The 22,416-nt window shown below is 59.7% G+C and overlaps 4 protein-coding genes across 4 annotated transcripts; 1 reads left to right on the forward strand and 3 right to left on the reverse strand.

Moving 5' to 3' along the window:
* Positions 1-3,838: 3,838 nt before the first annotated feature.
* Positions 3,839-5,146, reverse strand: BLOC1S4 (biogenesis of lysosomal organelles complex 1 subunit 4). The gene has a single exon (XM_004617478.2). The coding sequence runs from the start codon at positions 5,076-5,078 to the stop codon at positions 4,455-4,457; it is 624 nt and encodes a 207-aa protein (XP_004617535.2). The 5' UTR covers positions 5,079-5,146; the 3' UTR covers positions 3,839-4,454.
* Positions 5,147-9,548: 4,402 nt separating this feature from the next.
* LOC129404863 (MORF4 family-associated protein 1-like) lies at positions 9,549-11,534 on the forward strand. Its single transcript, XM_055138380.1, has 2 exons — positions 9,549-9,924; positions 10,721-11,534. Exon 1 carries the CDS (start codon positions 9,631-9,633, stop codon positions 9,910-9,912), a length of 282 nt encoding a protein of 93 aa, XP_054994355.1. The 5' UTR covers positions 9,549-9,630; the 3' UTR covers positions 9,913-9,924; positions 10,721-11,534.
* A 3,884-nt stretch (positions 11,535-15,418) lies between these two features.
* On the reverse strand, positions 15,419-17,153 carry S100P (S100 calcium binding protein P). The gene is made up of 3 exons (XM_004617479.2): positions 17,016-17,153; positions 15,801-15,931; positions 15,419-15,590 (listed from the first exon to the last, which is right to left on the reverse strand). The coding sequence occupies exons 1-3, from the start codon at positions 17,151-17,153 to the stop codon at positions 15,419-15,421; spliced, it is 441 nt and encodes a 146-aa protein (XP_004617536.2).
* A 2,905-nt stretch (positions 17,154-20,058) lies between these two features.
* LOC101558992 (MORF4 family-associated protein 1) lies at positions 20,059-21,388 on the reverse strand. Its single transcript, XM_004617480.2, has 2 exons — positions 20,986-21,388; positions 20,059-20,814 (listed from the first exon to the last, which is right to left on the reverse strand). Exon 1 carries the CDS (start codon positions 21,277-21,279, stop codon positions 20,998-21,000), a length of 282 nt encoding a protein of 93 aa, XP_004617537.1. The 5' UTR covers positions 21,280-21,388; the 3' UTR covers positions 20,059-20,814; positions 20,986-20,997.
* Positions 21,389-22,416: the final 1,028 nt, after the last annotated feature.

Consider the following 22,416-nt stretch of genomic DNA (forward strand, 5'->3'; position numbering starts at 1 on the left):
TACAGGGGCTGGAGAGACAGCACAACAGGGAAAGCACTTGCCTTGCACGCAGTTGACCTGGGTTCAACCCCCAATACCCCATGTGGTCCCCTGAGGCCCGCCTAAGCACAGTCGGGTGTGGCCCCAACCAAACCAATCAATAAACAGTGCCACAATGAGCACAGGTGTGCGTGGATCTTTCAGATTAATGTGCTGGTGTCCTTAGGGTCGATGCCGAGTTGTGGGACACTGGACCAGGTGGGAATTTAGCTGGGGTTTGAGGTTTGGGGTGGGGGCGGCGCTCACCAGCAACTACCAGCCAGTTGGGCTGGTGATTTGGTGCAAGAGCCCAGGGCCCTGCAGTGCCAGGAGTACTAGGTCACCTGGTGTGTGTGTGGGGGGTCAAGCCAGTAGTGACATGTGCCCTCCCCATCGGGCTATCTCCTGGCACCTCCCATTCCAGTGTTTTGTGGTCTCCTTGGTGTTTTCCAGAGAGGCGAAGGCTTCCTCTCCCCACGTCCCAACACTGGTGGCCCCTGTGCTGTGAGGAATGAGCTCGTTGCACTGGAGTAAGGGCATGCCCCTTTTGTCTGCTGTGGCAGTGGTGACCTTGGGCGCTTCTCCATGTGCCATTGGCCATCTCCAGGGTCTTTGAGGAAGTGGCTATTTATCCCCTTTTCCCGTTCCCCTGCGTCTTTTTGGGCCAAACCTGGTGGTGCTTTGGGGACAGTCCCCGCGGTGGTCGTGGGACCACATGGGACCAAGCATGTGTCAGTCCACTGAGATTCTCTATGACATTTTTTTTTTTTTTGCTTTTTGGGCCACAGCTGGTGGTGCTCAGGGTTACTCCTGGGAGTACATGAGGGACCATAGGGATGCTGGAGATCAAACGCAGGTGGGCTGCATCTGGCAAACATCCCACCCCTGGTGTCTCTCAAGCTCTCCTCTCTCCACTTCTTGAGAGGGTTGTGAATTGTCCTGGGCCGCTCTGAGTACTTCCTGTCAGGTGGACGGTGTACCAGCACTTTACTTTCCTTTTGTTTTCTTTGCCAGTGGAGCTGAATCACCTAAGTCAGTCATGCAAGTGTGTCCCTTGGTCTGCACTTCAGCTGTCACCAAGTGAGCAGTGTGAGACAGGGGCCTGGGGTCTCCTCCCACTCCTTCCTTTCTCTGTCTGGCCATTTCCCCAACACCCTGGTTGAAGAGGCTTTCCTCAACGTCTGAGCTTGTCTGCCATAAATTAACTCTCCACGTCTGAAGGTTTACTCCTGGCCTCGATCCCAGTCCATTGTTTTTATTTTTTCTTTTTGGGTCACACCCAGCATTGCACAGGGATACTCCTGAAGGTGCTCGGGGACCATATGAAATGCTGGGAATCGAACCTGGTTCAGCCATGTGCAAGGCAAACGCCCTACTCACTGTGCTATCGCTCCAGCCCCTCTCCTCTATCTTTTAACAGTAACTAAAGCGTCTCCTCCAAGAGCTAAAGAGCTAGCACAGTGGGGAGGGGGCTGGCCTTGCAGGCAGTCAGTCTGGGTTTGACTTCTGGCTCCACACACAGTCCCCTGAGCACTGTCAGGAGTGATTCCTGAGCACCCACAGGTGTGACCTCCAAACAGACAAACAAAAAACAACTAACAAAAGAGTTTTCAATGTTTAAATCTTAAGTCTTTCACCTCTTCCATTTTGGGGTCACTGTTCACCTGGATTTAACCCCCAGCACGGCCACAACCCCCAAACCTCCTGAACACTACCAGGAGTGGCCCTAAAACACAACAAACAAAAGCAGCACGGGCGTCATTCACGATAGCCAAAAAGCATCAGAACTCCTGCATGGAGAGCCAGTGAGCATAGTGCAGGCCCTTCGGACAAGGGGGAGGTCCCCACCTTTGAAGGGAATGAAACCCTGCCGCTAGGTACTGGAAGACGTTATCAAAAGTGAAATAAGCCAGACCTGGGCCAGAGTACCAGCACAGCAAGTAGGGGCTCACCTGCATGAGGCTGACCCAGGTTTAATCCCCTAAGCACAGTCAGGAGCGACCCCCGAGCATGGGCTGTAGCCCAAGCCCCTGCCACCTCCAAAAAAAAAACCCAAAACCCGAAAAACGTCAGCCGCAAAAGGACAAACACAGTGGCATCGCCCAGTCTCACACACCCTCTCCATGAGCTCTTTGGGGCATAGTCCAGCAGCTCGTGACCCATCAGAACCTGTGGACGTTCCAGGGACGGACCAGGGCTGCACCTTCTGAGGCCTTTCCTGCTCTCTCAGCACCCCCTACTGACAAAGGGGGAAATGTCTGGTTGCATGACATTCGGATGTCAGAGCGGCACCAGGATGTCATGAGACCAGGGGTGGCTTGAAATCCCCACTACTTTGAAAATGATCCAAAATAAGAAAAATTAAATTAAAAAAAAACTTCAATGAAGCATTGTGGGGGTGGGGATCCCAAACAGTGCCTTGAGGCCCAGGCCGTCCCAGCTCTGTGGGGCCAGAACCGCCCAGGTGGCCCCGCGGGCTGGACCTGGAGAGGAGGTGTATTCCAGGACCACCCAGAGACCAGGGGGCACGTGGTGCCGGTGACCCCCTCAGGCCCCCAAGTACATGCATTTTAAATTAAAAAATAGTGTACACAAAGAGACAAAATAAATGTATTTCCTTAGGTCAGTTTGGAAACTGCTCTAAGAAATGATTTTTAACTCTCATTGCACACCCCCCAGCAGGGAGGGAGACACCGTCCAGGGGCAGTGCTGGGTGTCATGCCCGGACAAGGCAGTGAGAGGTGGAAGCTACCTCTGCCAGGAAAGATGCCAGTTGCACGCTCATGTCACAAGAGGCTAACAAAGCTGTTAAGCAATGCTCTCTTGTTTTTGGGGGCAGTGAGGCCATACCGGGTGGTGCTAGGGTCGCTCCCTGCAATGCGGCTCAGCCCCGGATCCAGGGTGCTAAGTGTGCTTGCTGCACACAGCCCCTCTCACGGCCCCTCTGCCTCTGCTCTGGGCTTATGGTCATTTGCCTTTTGAGAAGGTGCTGGGGGTCAGCCTGGATCATGCAGGCAGGTCTGTGTTCCAGTTCTCCCAGTCAGGAGCCTGGACAGGGAAGCAGGGGTGCAGCGGAGGGCCTGTATCACTCAGGCGGGACGGGGTGGCTGTGGGGAGAGGGGGCACATGGAGATGTTCCAGGGATAGATGCTGGCGCTCTCTGTGAGATGCCTCAGTCGGGGCTTTGAAGATGCTGCTGGATACCAGCTTTCACGCCATACAAGGGCTCAACGCCTCCCCCCATCCCCACCAGGTGTGACCCCCTTCAAAAAATATATATACTGTGAAATATAGTTAAGGTCAATTTTCCATACCAGCCTCCTAATGAAGGTGGCCCAAGCCACGTTTCTTTACCCCAATCCTAAACTTCAGTAGCCTGAGAGGACAGCAGGGGAAGCTGCTTGCCTAGTTGGGCCCCCAGCACTGCATTTGGTCCCGGAGCACCAGAAGTGAGCCCTGAACAGAGCCAGGACGAAGTGTAAGTGCTGCGCATCTGCATGCGGCTGCTCCCATATAAAAATCCCCTGGGCCACACTGCAGTTTTCCATTTTTTTTGCGTGTGTTGGTCACTGACCTCCTTTGTGCTCAGGGGATCATGGGGGATTCCCAGCTTCCTGAGCCAGGTCCCGGCCTGGTCTGTGCAGACCTATTTGGCTGTTTCTGGGTCACACACACGGCGCCCAGGGATCACTCCTGGCCAGGGACCGGGCCCATATCACGGTCCCCTTGTGCTATCTCTGCTGCCCCACCTCACGGGTCTGTTTTCAAACAAGTAATCAGGTAAAAAAAAAAAAAAAACACTCTTCCCAGAAGAAACGCGTTTCCAATAAGACTCAAAATGTATTAATAACTAGAAACCAAACACTGGCTGCAATATAGAGACCATATAAATACTGCTTGGACAAATTAAGGTGATGGGCACGCGGGCTGGGGATGTGGCAAGTGTGACCAAATACAACTGCAGAATCTGCCGCCAATGCATTCATGCACTTTCTCAGCTTACAAACCCATTGCTACACGGGAAAGTTTAATGCCAAATAATCCAACGCCGACCCTCCCCAAGAACAAGCTGCAGAAACCCGAATCGCAGTACGAGGAGGAGCCAGACTTGAAGGGGAGGGCTTGTGGTCCTCCTTAGGACACATGAGTGTGTAAACCATGAGGCAATGCCAGGAGCTGCAGGGCCCACTACAGGAAACACTCCTGCAGCCCTGGGCCGAAGGTTCAGTTTGCTCCCGATTCCCGACCCACCCGGCAGCCTCCAGGTTAGACACGGGAGACACAGAAAAACCACACATCACACGTGAGACCACCAAGGCGGGTCCAAGAGTGAATGGGTCTCACTCCACAGTTTACCGCCCCCGTGGCCCAACGCCACGCGGGCCAGGGCAAGGGGCCCGCTCAGACCAGGTCCTCTGCAATGAGATGCAGCCCCCTCAGACCTGGGGTGCTTCGCTGCGCCCGGGAAAGTGGTCTTCGGTCCGAAACAGGGCGGGGGGCTCGTACCGGCCCGGCGGGTTCCGGCCCGGGGACGCCCGGTGGAAGAGGGCGGGCACGCTCATGGTGTGCAGGAGCCTGCGGAAGGGGCTGGGGAAGGCGCCCAGCTCGGTCTCGGCGCGGACCACCTGCTCCTCCAGCCTCGCCACGCTGGCGCCGATCATGCGCACGAAGGCCTCCAGCCGGTCGATCTTGCCGTACACCTGCCGCATCTCGGCAGCCCTGGCGTGGATGCGCGGCACGCCCTCGCGGACGACGTGCGAGGAGTCGCCGCGCAGCATGTCCAGCATGCCCACAAACTCGTCCACGCGGGCCAGCAGCTCCTCCAGGCTGGCGTCCAACGCCTGCACCTCGGGTGGCGCGCCGGGCCCCGGGAGCAGGCAGGCGGCATAGCTCGCGGCCGCGCGGCGCAGCAGCGCCAGGTCTCGGCCCGGCGCACCGGGCTCGGGGCCCGCGTCCTCCCAGGGCCCCGACGCGCTGCTCTGGCTCTGGGACACGTGGCCGCTGTCCCCGCTCCACGCGGCGCCCTGGGACTCGGCGTCTTCCCCAGGGAGCCCCTCCATCGCTTGTGGTAGCCGGGCTCCCGGGCCCGCTTCCGGCTTCCCGCTTCCGGCTTCCGGAAGCGCACGCGCAGCTCGCCGCTCGGCTTCCCATCTGCGCACGCGCACTCTCGGCCCGCGCGCGTCGCTTCCGGCCCGCGCACGCTCGCGCACCCATGCTCACTTCCGCTCAGCGCGCGCGCGCCGTCTCCGGGCCGTGAGGCGCGCGCGCCGCGAGCGTTCGCGCGCTCTCGCGCAGCCAAGTGAAGTGAAAGGGCTTGGCCGGGCCGGGGGCCAGGGGCCAGCAGCGACATAATACGAGGGTCGGGGCGCTTGCGTTGACCACGCCTCACCGGGTCCATCAAGGGCGCCACACCCAGCATCAGTGGAGTGGGTGTGGCCTGCGAGCCCCCTCAGCATTGTGAGGTGACACCCTGGTCATCCCCGGCCGCAGAGGCCGTGGCTTCCCTCCGCCCTCGGCCCTGGCGTCACCCAAAGCACCTGGTTTGTCTACAGACGCTCACAGAGAAGGCGCATCAGACTTTCTCGCCAGGCTGCCGGGGAAGCCAGCTGCGCTCCCGTGAGCGGCCCTGTGGGAAACCTGCGGAGCACGGAGCGGAGCGCGTTTACGAACAGCCTCAGGACTCATGCCTCGTGGAAGCCGGCGCTGCAGCCCCGCAAGTCTAGAGATGACTGGAGCCCTAGCTGTTTGGGTGCTCAGGGATTGCTCCTGGCTCCGCGCGCAGGAATCACTTCGGCAGTGCTCGGAGGACCTGTAGGAGGCTGGGATACAATAGGGGTCGTCTGCGTGCAAGGCAAACATCTTGCCCGCTGTGACATCTCTCCAGCTGTAGCAGCTGCTGTCTTAACCACGTCTTCTGAAACACCTTCGGCTGAGATGTGTGAGACGAGGAACGATGGTTGATTTGAGCTGCGCTGTTTTGAATGGGGGTGGCGCTTGTTCCTGCCTCTGCGCTTGCACGTCATTCCTAGTGGGGCTCCGGGAACCCTATGGGGTGCTGGTGAGAGTGAGAATTTTTCCAAGAAATCTCGAACAAGCTTGTTTGCCAAATTGAAGAGTCTGTTAACCTGCTAGGCTGCCACGCCTGCAAGCAAGTCTCAGCACAACGAACGAGCCTGAGTCAAGACAGTTTTTATACATTCTTATCACATCCTGCTAGGCAATGTTAATCAACTTTCTCATTAGCTAAAGCAAGCATACTTGGTACAGAAGCCAGATGTTTTTGCGGTTAGCCTTGTACGATTAAAAATTTTTCTGGGCTGGGGGCTGGAGTGATAGCATAGCGGGTAGGGCGTTTGCCTTGCACGCGGCCGACCTGGGTTCAAATCCCAGCATCCCATATGGTCCCCTGAGCACCGCCAGGAGTAATTCCTGAGTGCAGAGTCAGGAGTAACCCCTATGCATCGCCAGGTGTGACCCAAAAACCAAAAAAAAAAAAATTTTTTTTTCTGGGCAGCTGAAAAGAAGCAATGTCTAAACTTGGAGCCTCCTGTCTTACATTTCAGAGCATCCTGCGTCCCAGCTACCTTTAAGCTACCTGCTTTTCTGCTAACTTAGGGTCCCCTTGTCATCCTGGAGATGCAACTCAGGTTAGTCTTGGGCAAGGCAAGCACCTTAGCTGTTGTACTCTGTGGTCCAAGACACAACATATTTGGAGTAAGTTGTTATGAAGGAATAAATAAAACATCATTGAAAAAATACTCTATATGTTCTCTTACTGATGAACATTTTGGGTTGTTTTCACTTTTTTGAATCACCATGAGTAAAGTTACAAAGCTTTCAGGTTTAAGTCTCAGTCATAAAATGATCAAACACCTATCACTTCACCAGTGCACATGTTCCACCACCAAGAACCCCAGTATACCTCCCATCCCAACCCACCCCCCGCCTGTGTGGCTGATGATTTTCACTTTTTGTGCAGCTAAGAGTCCTTCCTAAGACGCTGTCAAAGAAAAAGGGTTCAAAGTTGGGGGAAATGGGATGTTTTGATTCCATCTTATTAGGATCTTTGTTCCTACCAAATCCTCTCTTGTGGGGAGTGAGGGGTGGCCCAGCCTTTGGGTTTGGGCTGGTGTCCTCATTCTGGAGCCACAGGCAGGGCTGGGCAACTCCCAAACATTTCTTAGTAGTTTTTATATATTTTTTAAAGTTATTTATTTTATTGAATCACCATGTGGAAAGTTACAAAGTTCTCAGGCTTATGTCTCATTATACAATATTCAAACATCCATCCCTTCACCAGTGTCCATATTCTACCACTAAAAACCCCAGTATACCTCCTACCCCTGCCCCCCCACCCCTGCCTGCATAACCAATAAATTTCACTTCATTTTCTCTTTACCTTGATTAAATCCCATATTTCAACACAAAACTCACTATTGTTGTTGGAATTTCCCCCAAAAAAAGACAGCCCTACTGCCAAAGAAGCATTTGATAATTAGTTTTCTGTTGCTGAGAATGAAGAGATATGAAGTCCCGCTGTTCCAAGTACATAACTCTTCTTTTTTCTCCTTCCGCGCCATCAAGTTCGTGCCTGCTTAATAGTCCTCATATATGGTGGACGCCACACCACTTCTCACCGAAAAGGGGAAAGAAAATGAGAAAGAAGGATATTTCCCCTCCTCGGCCAGTGTGGGGCTATGGCTTGGTTCACGGTCTAGAGACATGGCTGCAAGCAGTTTCTGGGACCAAAAGTAGTCTTGTTGGCCTCTGGATCCTGGTCGATCAGCAGCAAAGCGGCCACACTTTTGTGCAGCCACCCAGGTCAAATCATGGTGGAGTGCGTGCCGGTATTGGCTCCGGCCCGAGACTGCCCAAGCAAACCTCTGTTCCAAGTACATAATTGTTTTTCTTTTTTTTTTCTCCTTCCCGCACCACCAAGTTTGTACCTGCTTGATAGACCTCATGATATGGTGGACTCCACGCTGCTTCTCCCCGAAAAGGGAAAAAAAAACGAGAAAGAAGGATATTTCCTTTCTTCACTGGCATGGGGCTATGGCTTAGTTCACAGTCTAGAAACATGGCTGCTACTTTGACTACCTTCTATATTTCAACAAAAAACTATTATTGTTTGGAGTTTCCCCCCAAAGTCAGACCTGCTAAAAAGGAACTGTTTCACATTGCTGACAACTAAGAGATATTAGGTTTTGGATTTCTGTATAAAGACCAGGGAAAATTCTGCCAGAAATTGCATCACTGCAAGCTTTTACTTTCCTTTTGTGGTGCTCATAAGATGGAAAAACCTGGAGAGAGAAACCCTTCCTCCCTGGTGCCACATGGGGCAGTGGCTCAGTTCACAGTCGAAGCATTTCTGTGAGCTGCCGGTGTCCAAAGTAGTTCAGCTAGCCTCCCGGATCATGCTCGTGCAGCACCGAAAAGGCCACACACGTGTGGCCGCTGCACTTAAATCACAGCGGAGGGCGGGGCCGGTACCCCTGCCCCCCCATCTCCAGCATGTCCTGCAGCAGCCGGCTGGTACCTCCATTTTGTGCTCAAAAAGTGGCAATCACCATGCTGTGCCCAGAAAGGAAGGGTTGAGAGAGAGAAACCCTTCCCCCCTGGCGCTGCATGGGGCAGCGGCTCAGTTCACAGCCTAGAGGCATTTCTGTGAGCTGCTGGTGTCCGAAGTAGTTCAGTTGGCCTCCGGGATCATGCTCGTGCAGCAGCGGAAAGGTAGTTTTTTTTTTTTTTTTTTAAGTCTTCCTGAAACTCATTGCCAAGGGCTCTCCTACCTACCAACCCTGGTGAAGCAGAGAGAAAGTGCAGGTTATGGCTTAAGACCATTCCCCGGCCCCTCCTCGCCATGGGCCCTGGTTAGACTCTGACCGGGCAGATCAAGTCTTGTGATTACTGTGGACCATATGGATCAAATGACACCTAACACTGTCCTTAAAGTGCAGATTATGACTTAAAACCATCCCTGGACCCTCGCAAAAATCTGACCCCGGTATGTTGTCATGCACAGGGTGCCTGAGCACCCCCTGCAGGACCCCAGAGCACTGAGCCAGGAGTAAGACCTGGATGGGCACCACGGCTCCCTTGCCCTGCCCCAAAGACTGTGGAGAAGAGGAAGCGTGTGCACCAGGTGTAGGATTTTGCTTTCAATAAGCCTTGTGTCTGCCACCTCCCAGGTGACAGTGTCCAACACGGGACCCCAAGATAGTGCACGCACTTCGGACAGAGGAAGAAGAGCTGTGAGCACACCAGCCCGGATCCTTTGCTTACGAGGGAAAGTGACTCTGTCCCACCAAATGAGGACAATTAGGAAGAAAACGTAAGAGCTTTAAAAGCCGGGCTAGGGGACGTCGGCGCGCAGCGCCCAGAAACCTTTCCCAGTGGGAGCGCGCGCAAGGGGGAGGACCGGGGGCGCGCGCGGCGTGCGCGCCCCCGAGGCTCCCTCACGCGTGCGCGCCGGCGCCGTCGTCGGCCGCGAGCCGTGGCCGTAAAGCCGCACGTCGCGTCGTGAAGGCGCCGCAAAGCGCGGGCGTGGCCGGGCGGCGGCGCGGCGGTTGCGGCGCGCGGCGGTTGGCGCGGGCGGCGGCTCCCGGCGGCGACATGCGGCCCGCGGACGTGGTGGAGCTGGCGGAGCCCGAGGAGGTGCAGGTGCTGGAACCCGAGGAGGACTTCGAGCAGTTCCTGCTCCCGGTCATCGGCGAGCTGCGGCCGCGCGGGAAGCTGTGGGCCGTGGACACGCTGCTGGTGCGGATGCAGGCGCAGGGCCAGGCGGCCGAGGGCGCCCGCGGGGACCCGGCCCCGGCCCCGGCCCCGGAGGTGGCCAAGATGGCCGAGATGCTGGTGCAGCTGGTGCGGCGGATAGAGAAGGGCGAGTCGGCGTGAGCGCGCCGGCCGGTGAGCGCGGGCCGCGGCGGGGACAGGGGCACGGCGCGGGGACGTGGAGGGGAAATGAGTTGGGGGGGCGGGGAAGCGGGGACTTGGATGCCACTGGGGCGGGGCAGGGCAGCACGGGAGAGGACACGGGGGTTGGGGGACACTGGGGGTGGGAATGGGGAGACACGGGGGCGGGGCGGGGACACGGGGCTTTAGATACTGGAGAATGCGGGGTGGGGGGACGCTGGGGTGGGGAGACATCAAGGACGGAGGTGACACGGTGCGGGGGTGGCCGGGAGACGCGTGGCGGCGTTCCCGATGGCCAGTGAGTTGGGTTCTCGCTTGGGGTTGCCTCCCTGCGCCTCGTGTTAGGAATGAGAGGGAAAGTGATTGTTCCTGTGCACCTGTTTTGGATGCTCGGGGCTGACTCCTGGCTTGGGGTCAGATTGGGCGTCAGGAAGTGCCCTCATCACCCCGGGCATGGTCCGCTTCATTGCTTTTATTTTTGAGGGCTGGGGTGGGGTTGTGAGGCCTGCACGTTGATTGCAACAGGCTTGCAGCAGCTGTGTCGGGCAGGGAGGGAGTAGAAGAGGCCCCTTCACAGCAGGTGGGCGTTGGGCTGGGCAGGAGCTTTCTCCAGGGGGGGTCTTCATTTGTCTTGTGCTTTGGCCACAGCAGCTGTGCTCGTGGATCACTCCTGGCAGGGCTCTGGGGACCCCACATACTGCCAGGGATGGATCCGGGCTCAGCGGCCCCCAGCTGGTCCCGTCATCCCAGGATGCGCCTCTGACCGGGTCTCCCTGTTCTGATGCTTCAGGTCCACCGAGGATCCCACCCGTGGCCACGAGGAGCCGGCACCTTGAGAACTCGGAGCAGCTTGTTTTCTCTGTTTTTGTGTTGTTCTTGTTGTTGTTCTTCTTTGACCTCTTTCTCCATTGTAACACTGTACCTCGGGGGTCAGGGGTTGGCGACCTTCACGTGAATATGGTCAGATTGTTGGTTCCTAAAATATAGGCCTCCTGGTTCCCTGAGTGGGCCGGGCTGGCCGATCCCAAAGTCGTTTGCTCACATTTATTCCCGCGCAGCCGCGTTGTTGAAATGTCAGATGTTGCCGGTGGCCTTTTACTGTGCTGATTTTTACTGTGACCCAATTTTTTGGAACCTGGGAATGGGAGGACCGGGGCAGAGTCTTCAGCCCGGGCTGCTGGGAGCTTGGAAGGAGACTCCGGGAGGAGCTGGAGCTGCAGCAGGCGGGCGGCCTGGGCACGCCCTCCGTGTGGCGCTGTGGCACGCTGTGACCCATCGGTCGAGTTTATGCAGAGTGTAGCCAGACCCTGGGGACGCAAGCTGAGTAGGGAATGACAGCCAGGTTCCTGCTGTGGCCCCGCAGCCCAGGGCTTTCGGTGAATTGCGACAGAGACAATCTCGGGGACAGCCAGGAGCGGCGGCATTTAGGGCCCGCAGAGCCCGTTAGTTCTTCAGGGTGGTCATTGACGGGGACTTCGGGTGAAAACATGTTCCTTTGCCTTGTAAAACAAATACCTGAAAAAGCTTTTTCTTAGGTAAATATTTTGTTTAAAAGACCAAAGCCCTTTGTGTGATACGAGTTAATAAAGTTCTTTGGAAACGGATGCTTTCGTGTGGCCTCGGGTGGGAGTGGGCTGCTTCCGCGTGCGTTCCCCGCCAGGCTCGGGGGCGTGTGCACAGGGAGCCCACGGGGCGAGATAACGGAACACTTAATTCTTTTTTTTTTTTTAATTTATTTTTTGTTTTTTGGGCCACATCCAGTGGTGCTCAGGGCTCACTCCTGGCGGGGTTTAGGGGACCGTGTGCTGGGGATGAACCCGGCTGGGCTGCACGTGAGGGCACTGCCCTGCCTTCTGCACTGTCTCGCCAGCCCGGAGCATACTCTGTTCTTAGCAGAAACCAGACGCAGCCATCCTTTCGCGAGAGCCCCTGCTGCTTGGCACTGAGGGGTGTTTAGTCGGCCCACGGGACCACCCGCACCGCTCTCCCCACTAAGGCAGTCGGAGTACCACGGCCAGACATACCTGGGATGAGGGGAGACAAATGGAGCAGGTCTCTACAGGCTAGTGTGCTTGCATGACGGAGCCAGAGGGAGGGTGGAAGTCGGAGGTGTCTGTGTCTTGCCCGTGGACCCTCTGTGTGTGTGTAAGTGAACGTGGCCACTTAGTACTGCTCGGTTCAGTTCCCGGGGGCAGTGAGAACGGTGGCTCCCAGCCCTTGGCTTTTGAGTGCCATCTTCCTCGAGAGGGACAGACCTGCTGGGGAATTCCAGAGATAGAGCCACGGAAATCAGAGGACATCTAGGCATCTTTTTTTTTTTTTTTTTTTTTTTTTTGCTTTTTGGGTCACACCTGTCTCTGCACTCAGGAATTACCCCTGGCGGTGCTCAGGGGACCATATGGGATGCTGGGAATCGAACCTGGGTCCGTGCAAGGCAAACGCCCTCCCCACTGTGCGATAGCTTCAGCCCCCATCTAGGCATCTTGATGAAACGGTGAGAATGAGTTTCAGAAATGTTGCTGATAGGTTGAAAAGACTGAGGAGCTTCCCTGAACGGGCCCTCATTGGCCAGTGGGAACATCAGAGCACACCTGGTGATGCCCAGGGGGTTACTCCTGTCTCTACACTCAGGACCATGTGGGATGCTGGGGATGGAACCTGGGTGGACCACGTGCAAGGCAAACGCCCTCCCAGCTGTACTATTGCTCTGGCCCCTAAAGCTAAAATTTTTTAAAAGCATGTTATCTCCTGGAACAGAACCTTCTAGATGCATTCTCAGTAACTCTGTCATGACCTTGGATCTGGTACACAACAAGGGCTGAATTTCTCTGAGTCTGCCTGTATCTTTTCCTAATGGTCAAAGACCGTTGTTGTTACAAGTGACCTCAAAACAAAAGAACAGGGACTGGAGTGATGGCACAGCGGGTAGGGCATTTGCATTGGCACGCGGGCGACCGGGTTCGAATCCCAGCATCCCATATGGTTCCCCGAGCACTGCCAGGGGTAATTACTGAGTGCAGAGCCAGGAGTAACCCCTGTGCATCGCCGGGTGTGACCCCCCGCCTCCCAAAAAAAAGAACATGTGAGAGATTAATAGGCAAGATTGCCCAAGTTTCTATTTGGGGGTCACAGAAAGTTACCCTTGCCTGATGGGCAGTCTGCAAAATCCTGGAGATGACTGGCAGAGTCTGGGCTGATGTTCCCAGGACAATCCACACTGCAGAGTGGGATCAGACTGCCATGCCTCTGGGCCAAGAACACTCGTGTTGCCTGCTCTGTCCTGCCCGGCCCTGGGCAGCCCTGCAGAGAGCCTTTGACTCCCTTCACTGAGTGGGCAGCTGCTGAGCCCTCCCCATGCACACAGGAGTAGCAGTGGCTCCCTGGGGCGGCACCCCAAGAGGTCAGAGCTCTTCTATGGTTCTCATCACTTTGTCTTCATGACTACACAATGGTTGCTGCAGCTCCGACCATCTCATCCTCATCTGAGTCCGGAGAGTGGTGCTGAGCGGTATCTTCACAGATGGTTGGTCTTCCGGGGGGCTTCCCTTGCAGTGTTCTGCAGTGCTTGGCTTGACCGCAGGCTGGATGGTTTCATGCTTGGAACTGGCACAGCAGTGCTACTAGGCCTAATGGTCTTGGGGTTACTGGGGTCACCACCGCCACCCTGACAGTGCGTGGGGCCCCCAGAGCTGCAGCTGGCAGCATGGGCAAGCCGGGCGTGTGCTCCGGCTCTTTGACATCTTGGAGTCTTTTTCCTCTGGGAGGAAACTTGTCACTGAAGGTCATTACTTCCAGTGGTGTGCTGCTGAATTCGGGGTGCCCTCCTGGTCTCGTCACTGCACTGTGGTCACTTTCTCAGGACAGTTTTCCTGCAAGTGCCACTCCTGGCCTGTAGGGTACAGATTCTCCAGTTTGCAGGGTCACAGGGCTGACGGGCTTGTTCTGGAGGCCCACACAAGTAAGGATTGGGCTGATACAAGAGGAAGCCTCAGTTTCCCCCTTGCCAGTGAGAGAGAAAGCCACAGTTTCTTCCCAGATGTTCCATCTCCCCCATCAGCCTGACACACATGCCACCCCCAAGGCTCTGTCTCGGCCTTCCCCGGCCTTCCCAGGAACATAAAACTCTGCCCTGGACTCTAGGCTGACGGGAAACGGAGATAGGGGCAGTTCCGTCTAGGCGGCCGGGGAAACGTTGGCGGTTAGGCTGGAATGTTCACTTCCCTCTGCCAGTGAAGAACGAAACAGCCTTCCAGGCAGCTTCCCCTCGCTGCCTTTCCCCCGACCTGACACGGTTCATTCCCAGAGGCCTGCCCCCGCGGTCAGGGAGATTTTCAGGACCATAAAGCTCCATCCCGGGGCCTCCGCCAACAGGAGACTGAGATAAGGGGCAAAAATGCCCAGGGAGATGTAGAGCAGCTGGACAACATTGCGGATTTTCTGGCACCTTTTTGCGGACACTTGCCGGCCGAGCAGGGATGCCGGGAGCCCGTAAAACGGCCTTCACAAAACTCCCTCACCTTCACTTGGCCCTGCACTACCCTCCCCCACCTGGGAGCTCCTTTTCTTTCCTCTTTGACTTTCCAATAAATTTTTCTATTTTCCAACTCCGAGTCTGAGCATCTTTATTCAGTATTTTTATTCTTGAAAATACTAAAGAGGGGGCCGGAGTGGTACTCTGTGGGGAGGGTGTCTGCCTTGCATGCGGCCCTTGTGGTTGGATCCTGGCATCCCCTCTAGTCCCCTGAGCAATGCCAGAAGTGAGTTCTGAGTGCAGGTCCAGGAGTAAGCCCTGAGTATCGCTGGGTGTGACCCAAAAAGCCAAAAGAAAAAAAGAAAATATTGAAGAACCTGGGAATCGCGCGCGTACACAGATTTCGCTTTCGCCTCACCGGCACCGCTGAGAGCTCTTGTTCCCTGCCTGCCCGTAACCGAGAGAGGGCCCCTGGACACAGTGACTACCAAGGTAAGGGATAGGGGAAAGAAAAATCTGGTGCCCTGACCCAGGGAGAAGGGGAAGAGCAGCTGGCCAGGCCGACTGGTATCTGCTCTGCTGGGAACCTGGGCACCGGAGAGGTCAGAGGTCAGCGGAGGGTGCTGGAGGGGGGCTAGCCTAAGTGGGAGGCCCTGGGGAGGAGGAGGCAGCCCCAGGGAGGAAGGAAGCGGGGTGCAGTGTGAGGGGACGGTGAGCAGGAGACACTTCACTGGAGGCCACTGAGGTCTGGTCTGCGTCTGTCCATCTGGCACTCTGCAGAGTGCCCCTCAATCAGTGCCCCGTTCTCAGGATGTTCCTCTGCTGGAAAACAGTCCTGGCACGCAAGGACAGTCTGACCCCCTCCCAAGGCCCCTTGGCGCCAACAGCCTACAAAGGGCGTGGCCAGCAGAAACATCCACGGGGCTGCAGGGTCACAGGCTCAGGTGCTTACCCCAGCCTGCAGCCGAGGGAAGGAAGCGTCCGGGCTAGAGCTGCTGCGTCCCCCGCTCTGCACGCTCAGTGACCTGCTTCCTTCCGACCTCGAAACTCGTGCCAGTGGGCCGTTCCCGGTGAGCCCGGCTGAATCCGAGGCCACTGGACCGGCTGCTGCCCTTGTCCGAAGCAGTAGGCAGGGGAGGGCGGCGGGGAGCTGGGCAGCAGCATGTTGGGGCCGTGCAGGCGGGGAGCACTGCAGCGTGGCTGGGAGCTCACCGCAGTCCAAGCAACTACCCGTTTCTCAGACCAGGGCTGTTTCATGAGTGTTTTATTAATCGGAGGATGCTGGGGGCGGGGCCTGAGGAGACAGTCCCCACACTAGCTTTCTGGGAGCCGGGGTGTGCGGCCTGGCCTGCCCGTAGCCTGCAGGGACCGGGCATGCGGCCACCCAGAGTCCAGTTACTGGAAATACTTGTGACAGGCGGCCGTGAGTGCAGCCACAAACACCATGAACTCGCTGAAGTCCACCTCGGCGTCGCCGTTGGCGTCCAGGTCCTTGAGCAGCTTGTCCACGGCATCCTTCTCTTTTCCATTCTAGGGGACACAGAAGCCCACGGTCAGTGTGTTGGGGCTCAGGGGCCATCTCCTAGCAGTGCTCAGGGACTGTCCCCCCTATCTGCCTGCGAGGCAAGCGCCTGATCTGCGGACCCAGCTCTGTCCACTCTGAAGGACAGGCTCAGAATGGGCGTGGCCAGCCCAGACCACAGAAGCACCACCCCAGGAGGGAGGATGGACTTTGTTTTGCTTTTTGTTTGGGGGCCACCCCTGGCGGTGCTCAGGACCTGCTCCTGGCTCTGTGCTCCAGGGTCACTCTTGGGGGCTCGGGAGCCCTGTGTGATGCTGGGAATGGATCAGGTCACCCGCCTCACAGCACGCGTCTAAACCCTGTGCTAGCCTTCTGCTTCCACTTAGAGACTTTGCAGGGCAGTTGGAGTTTTGATGCTTTGAAGATTTGACTTCCTCCCTGCGAGGGGAGGCACCAGCCGATTACAGCAAAAATCAAACGGGCCCAGGAGCTGGCTCAGGAACCTAGTTTGATCCTGCAAGCACTGTGGTGGTCTACCCCCACCCCCCGCCCGCCACAAAACCAAACCAAACCAGAGCATGCAATGCCTCGCATGCAGCTGACCTGGGTTCAACCCACAGCACTACAGAGGGTCCCCCCCGCCAGGAGTGACCCCTCAGCCTGAGCACTGCTGGGTGTGACCCCCAGAACAGGGGAAGGAGGGAGGCGTGGCCTGAGCTCAGAGGTGGCTGGCGCGCCCACTGCAGCCAGAAGCTGGGAGGGGCCGGGCAGGCAGGCCCTGCAGAGGGGCCAGCAAAGCCAGACTCCAGAGGGTCCACAGCTCCAGCCGAGACCATCCGGGTCCCATCCTGCTTCCCCCAGATCGCCTCGCGGTGCTTTCCTTCCTCCCTCCCACAGTGCTCAGGGGTCCCTTCTGGTGGGCCCTGGGGCAGCTGCTGTACTGGGCATTGAGCCTGGCCTGGCCGTGTGCAAGGAAAGCCCCCCGCCCCCCAGTGCCCCCAGTCCTTGTATTCTGCCTGACTGGCCCCGTCTCCCCAGCTCAGAAGCTGCAGAGTCCTTCCCGGAGGGACAGCCGAGTGGCGGAGCCGTCACCTGCAGGAAGCCGGGGAGCTCCTTCTCCATGAGCGTCTTCAGCTCGCCCTTGGTCAGGCTCTGCTTGTTGCCCTCGCTGCCTGCGTACTTGGCGAAGACATCGATGATCATGCTGATGGCTGTCTCCAGTTCCGTCATGGCGCCGCCGGACCCAGTTCCTCTGGGCGCGGCTGGCCTCGGGGGCTTTATAAGGCTCAGCCTGAGTTGACACAGGGTGGGACAGGCTTGCCCAGCCCAGTCCCGGTTGTTGCCACTTCCTGTCTGGAACTTTCCTCCCCCTCAGGTTGGGCCTGGCTTCTTAGACTTAGAGAGGCAAACACTGCTGAGAGTGACCCGCCCCCCGTTACCATTGGGTGCGCCCCCAAACCCAAACCCGAAAAACCCACAAAGCTACCCTTTTCCAAAAAAAGCCTCTAAATCCAAAAGAGCAAAGTTGGGGCTGGAGCCCTAGCATAGGGGGGAGGGCACCTGCCTTGCACGCAGCCGCCCTGAGTTCCGTCCCCCAAGCCCCACCAGGAGTGATCCCTGAGCACAGAGTCAGGAGTACTCTGAACATCGCTGGGTGTGGCTTCAAACACCTACCCCCCCAAAGAGAAAAGCTGACGTATGTCCCAGAGCCCGGACACAGAGAATGGCGTGACACCTGACAGATGCGTCAGGCCCCCTGGAGCCCTCCGGAGGCCCAGGGACATCCCGAGGACGCTGGGTTCCCTGGGAGAGAGCCAGTGAGGAGGACGGGGCTCAGAGACGCCGGGAGCCGAGCGCAGATGGGATGGCCAGTGGTCAGGCCGGTGGCTGAGCGGTCAGCACCGGAACACGTATGGTGCAGGCGCGGCCTGAAGTGGGCCTGCTGCCCGGGTCCAGCCCAGGGTGCTGAACGCTGCAGACACGGCGTCTCCTCGGAATTAAGCGTGTGTGGGGCACTTCGCAGGGGCCCGGGAAGCCGGACGCGGGCATCGGCTAGCATGCCAGGCCAGTGAAGAGGCTCAGGAGGGGGGCAGCAGGCCCTACCCTGGGGTCCCGGGGGAAAGGGGTGTGGGAGGCCTGCCGTGAGCAACTTGGCGGCCAGGTGATTGGCAGGAGAGAACTGACACTTTGTGGTCAGGGAAGGCGGGCTGGGCAGGGGACACCAGGGGTCCAGCGACCTGCCCTGACCGGGAACTTCTGGGGGTCTCGCACTTCTGTGCCCCCAGCCCCGGACGGCTTGCCTCCCTGTGTCCCAGGAGCCTCATGCATCTGCCCCAGGAGCTCGGCACAGCTCAGGCCGGGCGGGTGTGCAGGGCTGCAGCGAGACCCTGGGGGGGCAGGAAGACGGGAACAGAGACTGAGCGAGGAGGCCGGGCCCCTCCGCCCCCACCCCCCACGCCTCAGGGCTGAAACCAGTTTCATCCTTGATAAGGGCTCAGGCAAATATTTGAGGAGGGAGAGGGTGGGGGGAGGAAATGACTGAGCCGGGGACTGTAGGGCAGGGGTTGGACGGGCCCTGGGCGCAGCCCCCGGCCCGGAGCGTCCCCCCGGAGCGTCCCCCGCAGCCACTGGCCCCTCACCAGTGCCCGGCCCACTGGGAGGCTGATAGGACCTGAAAGTAACGCCAGAGGCCCAGGCCCAGGCTGCTGTCCAGGGTGGGGGGCGGGGGGGGCAGTGGTAGAGAACGTGCCTCAGGGCTGGTCCCCGCGACACCCCACCGCAGCCCTGCTGTGCCGGGACCCGCCTGGCTGCCCGGTGGGGAACAGTGTGGGTGTCTGCCTGGCCTAGACCGTGCCCTCTCCCCGACGCCCCACCCGAGAACTTAGGTGCGTGCCGGGGACCCGTGTCTCCGTGTGCGTGTCTCGCCCGCATCTGAGGGCGTGTGGGCTGTGCTCAGGCACTGGCGCCCCGGCTCTGCAGACAGGGATGAGCATCCCTGCGTCCCACAGGAACGGGGCACCCAAGCCGCCTGGTGCCTCTGCCTGGGCCTCCGGCTGGGGTGCGGAAGCCATCAGGGCGGGGACCTTGGCGGCCAGGGGTGCCTCTGCCGGGCCTGGCCGGTTGGGGGCACTCCTGGGACTGTCCTCGGCCAGGCGCTGAGCCCACAGGCGTGAGGGACACGGCCAGCGGCGGGAGGGTGGGGCGCAAGAGCCAGCATGAGCCGGCTTCAGGGTTGGTGCAGGCGCCTCCCTCCTTATCTGGGCCTTCCCGGAGGGCTGGGACCCATCTCCCCACTGGCCGTCCGGGCACTTGTGGTGGCACGGCTGGCGCCAAGGCTGCGAGTCTGAAAACAGGCGTCTACACCGACTGATGGACCCATGCCCCCCGCGGACCTGCCGGAGTGTGGGGTGGGCTCCTCCCGGCTCCCGGCAGCCTTGCTCAGGGCCCGGGAGTGGGGGCCACCCGCGTGTCTCTGGGGTCGTCCTGGGCACCTTCCCCAAGGAGTGATGGGCCACTGAGAACCCAGGGTGAAGGGGCTGTGGCCTCGGGGTCAGTGTCCCCCAACTGGCCAGAGTGCCCGGACTGTGGGGAGGAGGGGCCGAGCTTCTGGAGCGCTGTAGAAACGGGCAGTCAGCGTAGAGGTACTTCTTGCTTCAGACGAGCGGGGTAGACTTGAAAGGCAGGCGGAGAGCGGGCCAGTGCTGCCCGGGGCCTCCGGGACCACCGGGGAGCCGCCCCGGAAACCTTCATCTCTCTGCTGGTACCTGGACAGCCCCTCAAGCTCCCTCTCTGCCCGTGTCCCTACTTGGCCGCAGGGCTAGCTCTTGCCCAGATGCTCCCCCTCAGGAGAGCCGGCCAATGCTCACCTTAGCGCGGGACACCCACTGGGCTCTTAGAACACCAGGTGCTCACAGGCCAGCTCACTGGGTTCAGCACCCTGGCCGGGGGAGGGGCTGGAGGCCCCCCCCTAGGACGGCCAGCAGCATCCGGGCCACTGTAGGCTCATGGTCTCCTGCCCCGGGACGGGCCTTGGGGTTCAGGTGTCCGTGGCCCCCCCACCCCCCCCCCCGTGCAGTGGTGCAGACCACCAGGTGTTTGACCCCTCGCAAAGTTCTCAGTCACCTGTAAACCGGTCTTTTCAAGCAAACAAATACTTTTATTTTGATTTTTATACACGGCAGGGTTTGACCTAAGTACTCGTCAGGTCTGCTACTGAAGGGACTCACAGTCAGACAACCTCCGAACCTCGGTGACCCCCGGGCCCTGTCCAGTTTACGGCCCACAGTAAACGGGCTCTGCTCGCGCCGGCCCTGCTCTCCGCAGCCCCCGCCACCCCCGCCCGGGTCTCCTGCGGCAGCGGCGCCTCACCCCCATCCGTCCGGACCCCGAGACCTCAGCTCCTGGCCCGGGTTCTAGGGAACGACCAGCCGAGGCCGGGGAAGGAGCCACACAACCCCGAGCACCCGCCCCTCCGGGATCACAGCGTGCCCCTCCGCTTCCGGCCTGCGGTCCGAGCTGCCGTCCACCTTCCCGCGGCAAGTCCGGCCCGTCCATTCTGCTGCTGGCTCTGCCCACGTCCGCGGCCTCGGGCGCCCCCCCGCAGGGGCCTAGCGCCCCAGGGGGCCGTGGGGTCGCACGGAGAGGGCTAAGCCCCCCGAAAACCCGGAGCCCCCAAGCCCGTGGGCCTGCCGCTCCGGGCGGGAACAGTCGACAGCGAAACTAGACCGAGGTCGCCAAGCACTGGCCGTAGCAGAGACGTGGCGTAGGTGAGGGCAGAGCAGACGGGAGGGGAGAGGGTGCGGGGAGGGGGAGGGGCGAAAACGCGCTCCGGCGGCTCCAGCTTCCCGGGGTCGGCCAGGCTCCAGCGGCTCACCCGACTCCATGGCTGCGTCTGCGGGGAGGAGAGCAGGTCAGCGCGGGGACCCGGGCCCGACTCCTGGCGGGCTCGGGGCAGGGCCCGCGCCGCGCCACCCCCCCGCCCCGCGCGGGGTGTCTCTGGGTCCCCGCCTGCGCGAGGCGCGCTCACGTGGCGGCGCGCGTCCCCGCCGCGGCCCACGCTCACCGGCCGGCGCGCTCACGCCGACTCGCCCTTCTCTATCCGCCGCACCAGCTGCACCAGCATCTCGGCCATCTTGGCCACCTCCGGGGCCGGGGCCGGGGCCGGGTCCCCGCGGGCGCCCTCGGCCGCCTGGCCCTGCGCCTGCATCCGCACCAGCAGCGTGTCCACGGCCCACAGCTTCCCGCGCGGCCGCAGCTCGCCGATGACCGGGAGCAGGAACTGCTCGAAGTCCTCCTCGGGCTCCAGCACCTGCACCTCCTCGGGCTCCGCCAGCTCCACCACGTCCGCGGGCCGCATGTCGCCGCCGCGTGTGAGGGCGCGCAAAGCGGCTGCTCCCGCGCCCAGGGACGCGTCTAACGCGCGCGGCAGCCGCCGACAAAATGGAGCCCGGCCGTCAACCGGCGCGGCGAGTCGCGGCCCTTCGCGACACCTCGGGCGGGTGCTTTACGGCACCTCCGTGGCCAGATCCGTGAGCGCGCACGTCCTCAGGGGCGTAGCTCCGTCCCTCCGGGCGCGCGCACGTCCGCAGGATTGACGCTTCCAGCCCCGCGAGCACGCGCGACGTCCTCAGGGGTGACGCTCCGTCCCGCCGGGCGCGCGCACGTCCGCGGAGGTGACACTCCCAGCCCCGCCGGGCGCGCTCATGTCCGCAGGGTTGGCGCTCTCAGTCCCACGGGCCCGCGCACATCTGCAAGGTGACGTTGCCAGCTCCGCGAGCGCGCGCACGTCCTCGGGGTGATAGTTTGTCCCGCCGGGCGTGCGCACGTCCGCAGGGGCGACCCACCCAGTCCCGCTGTGCACGCGCACGTCGGCAGGGGAGATGCTCCCAGCCCCACGGCCCGCATGCATGTGCACGTGCACCGTCCTTCCTCCGTGGCCTTGCAAAGGAGCGGGCCAGGGAGACCCTTGGCCCTGAGCCTGCCCCTGAAGCCTCCAGACATGGCTTTAAGATGTCCGGGCGGGCCATGTGAGCTCCTTGGGACAGACTTCCCTTTCCATAGGGCCCTTTCCAGGGTCCGTTACCTCGAACTCCCCTCCCCGCCGCAGCTACCCCTCTGGAATTTTTGTTTACTTTGGCCACACAGGAGAGGCTTAGGGATGTTTCCCCCGGCTCTGCACTCAGGAATCACCCCTGGCCGTGTGGCGGTGCTTGGGGGCCACAGGGCGAACCCTAGTGGGCTGCGTGCAAGGCGAGCGCCCCAGCACCGTGCCCTTTGAAGGGTGCCTTTCCCAGCCCCCCCCACCGTGTAGCCTGCTAACTGGGGGAGGGCGCCTTGCACCCGAGTGTTAGCATGCACGCCAGTCCCAGACAGCTGCAGTGCTACAGCTTCTCTCCGGAGCAGACCTTCATTCATGGCACAGCTCACGCAGGTGCATCTCTGCAGGCTGAGTCTGCCCCAGGCCCAGGCCCAGAACATCAGCCCCATGCCCGGG

This window comes from Sorex araneus, chromosome 5 (genome assembly GCF_027595985.1).
Source record: "Sorex araneus isolate mSorAra2 chromosome 5, mSorAra2.pri, whole genome shotgun sequence".
Lineage (NCBI taxonomy): Eukaryota > Metazoa > Chordata > Mammalia > Eulipotyphla > Soricidae > Sorex > Sorex araneus.

Coding starts and splice junctions, on each gene's coding strand:
- BLOC1S4 (XM_004617478.2), bottom strand. CDS start 5,078: ATGGAGGGGCTCCCTGGGGAAGACGCCGAGTCCCAGGGCGCCGCGTGG.
- LOC129404863 (XM_055138380.1), top strand. CDS start 9,631: ATGCGGCCCGCGGACGTGGTGGAGCTGGCGGAGCCCGAGGAGGTGCAG.
- S100P (XM_004617479.2), bottom strand. CDS start 17,153: ATGACGGAACTGGAGACAGCCATCAGCATGATCATCGATGTCTTCGCC. Junction 15,932..17,015: donor AGCTCCCCGGCTTCCTGCAG/GTGACGGCTCCG, acceptor TGTGTCCCCTAG/AATGGAAAAGAGAAGGATGC. Junction 15,591..15,800: donor GCCTGTCACAAGTATTTCCA/GTAACTGGACTC, acceptor GCCACGCTGCAG/TGCTCCCCGCCTGCACGGCC.
- LOC101558992 (XM_004617480.2), bottom strand. CDS start 21,279: ATGCGGCCCGCGGACGTGGTGGAGCTGGCGGAGCCCGAGGAGGTGCAG.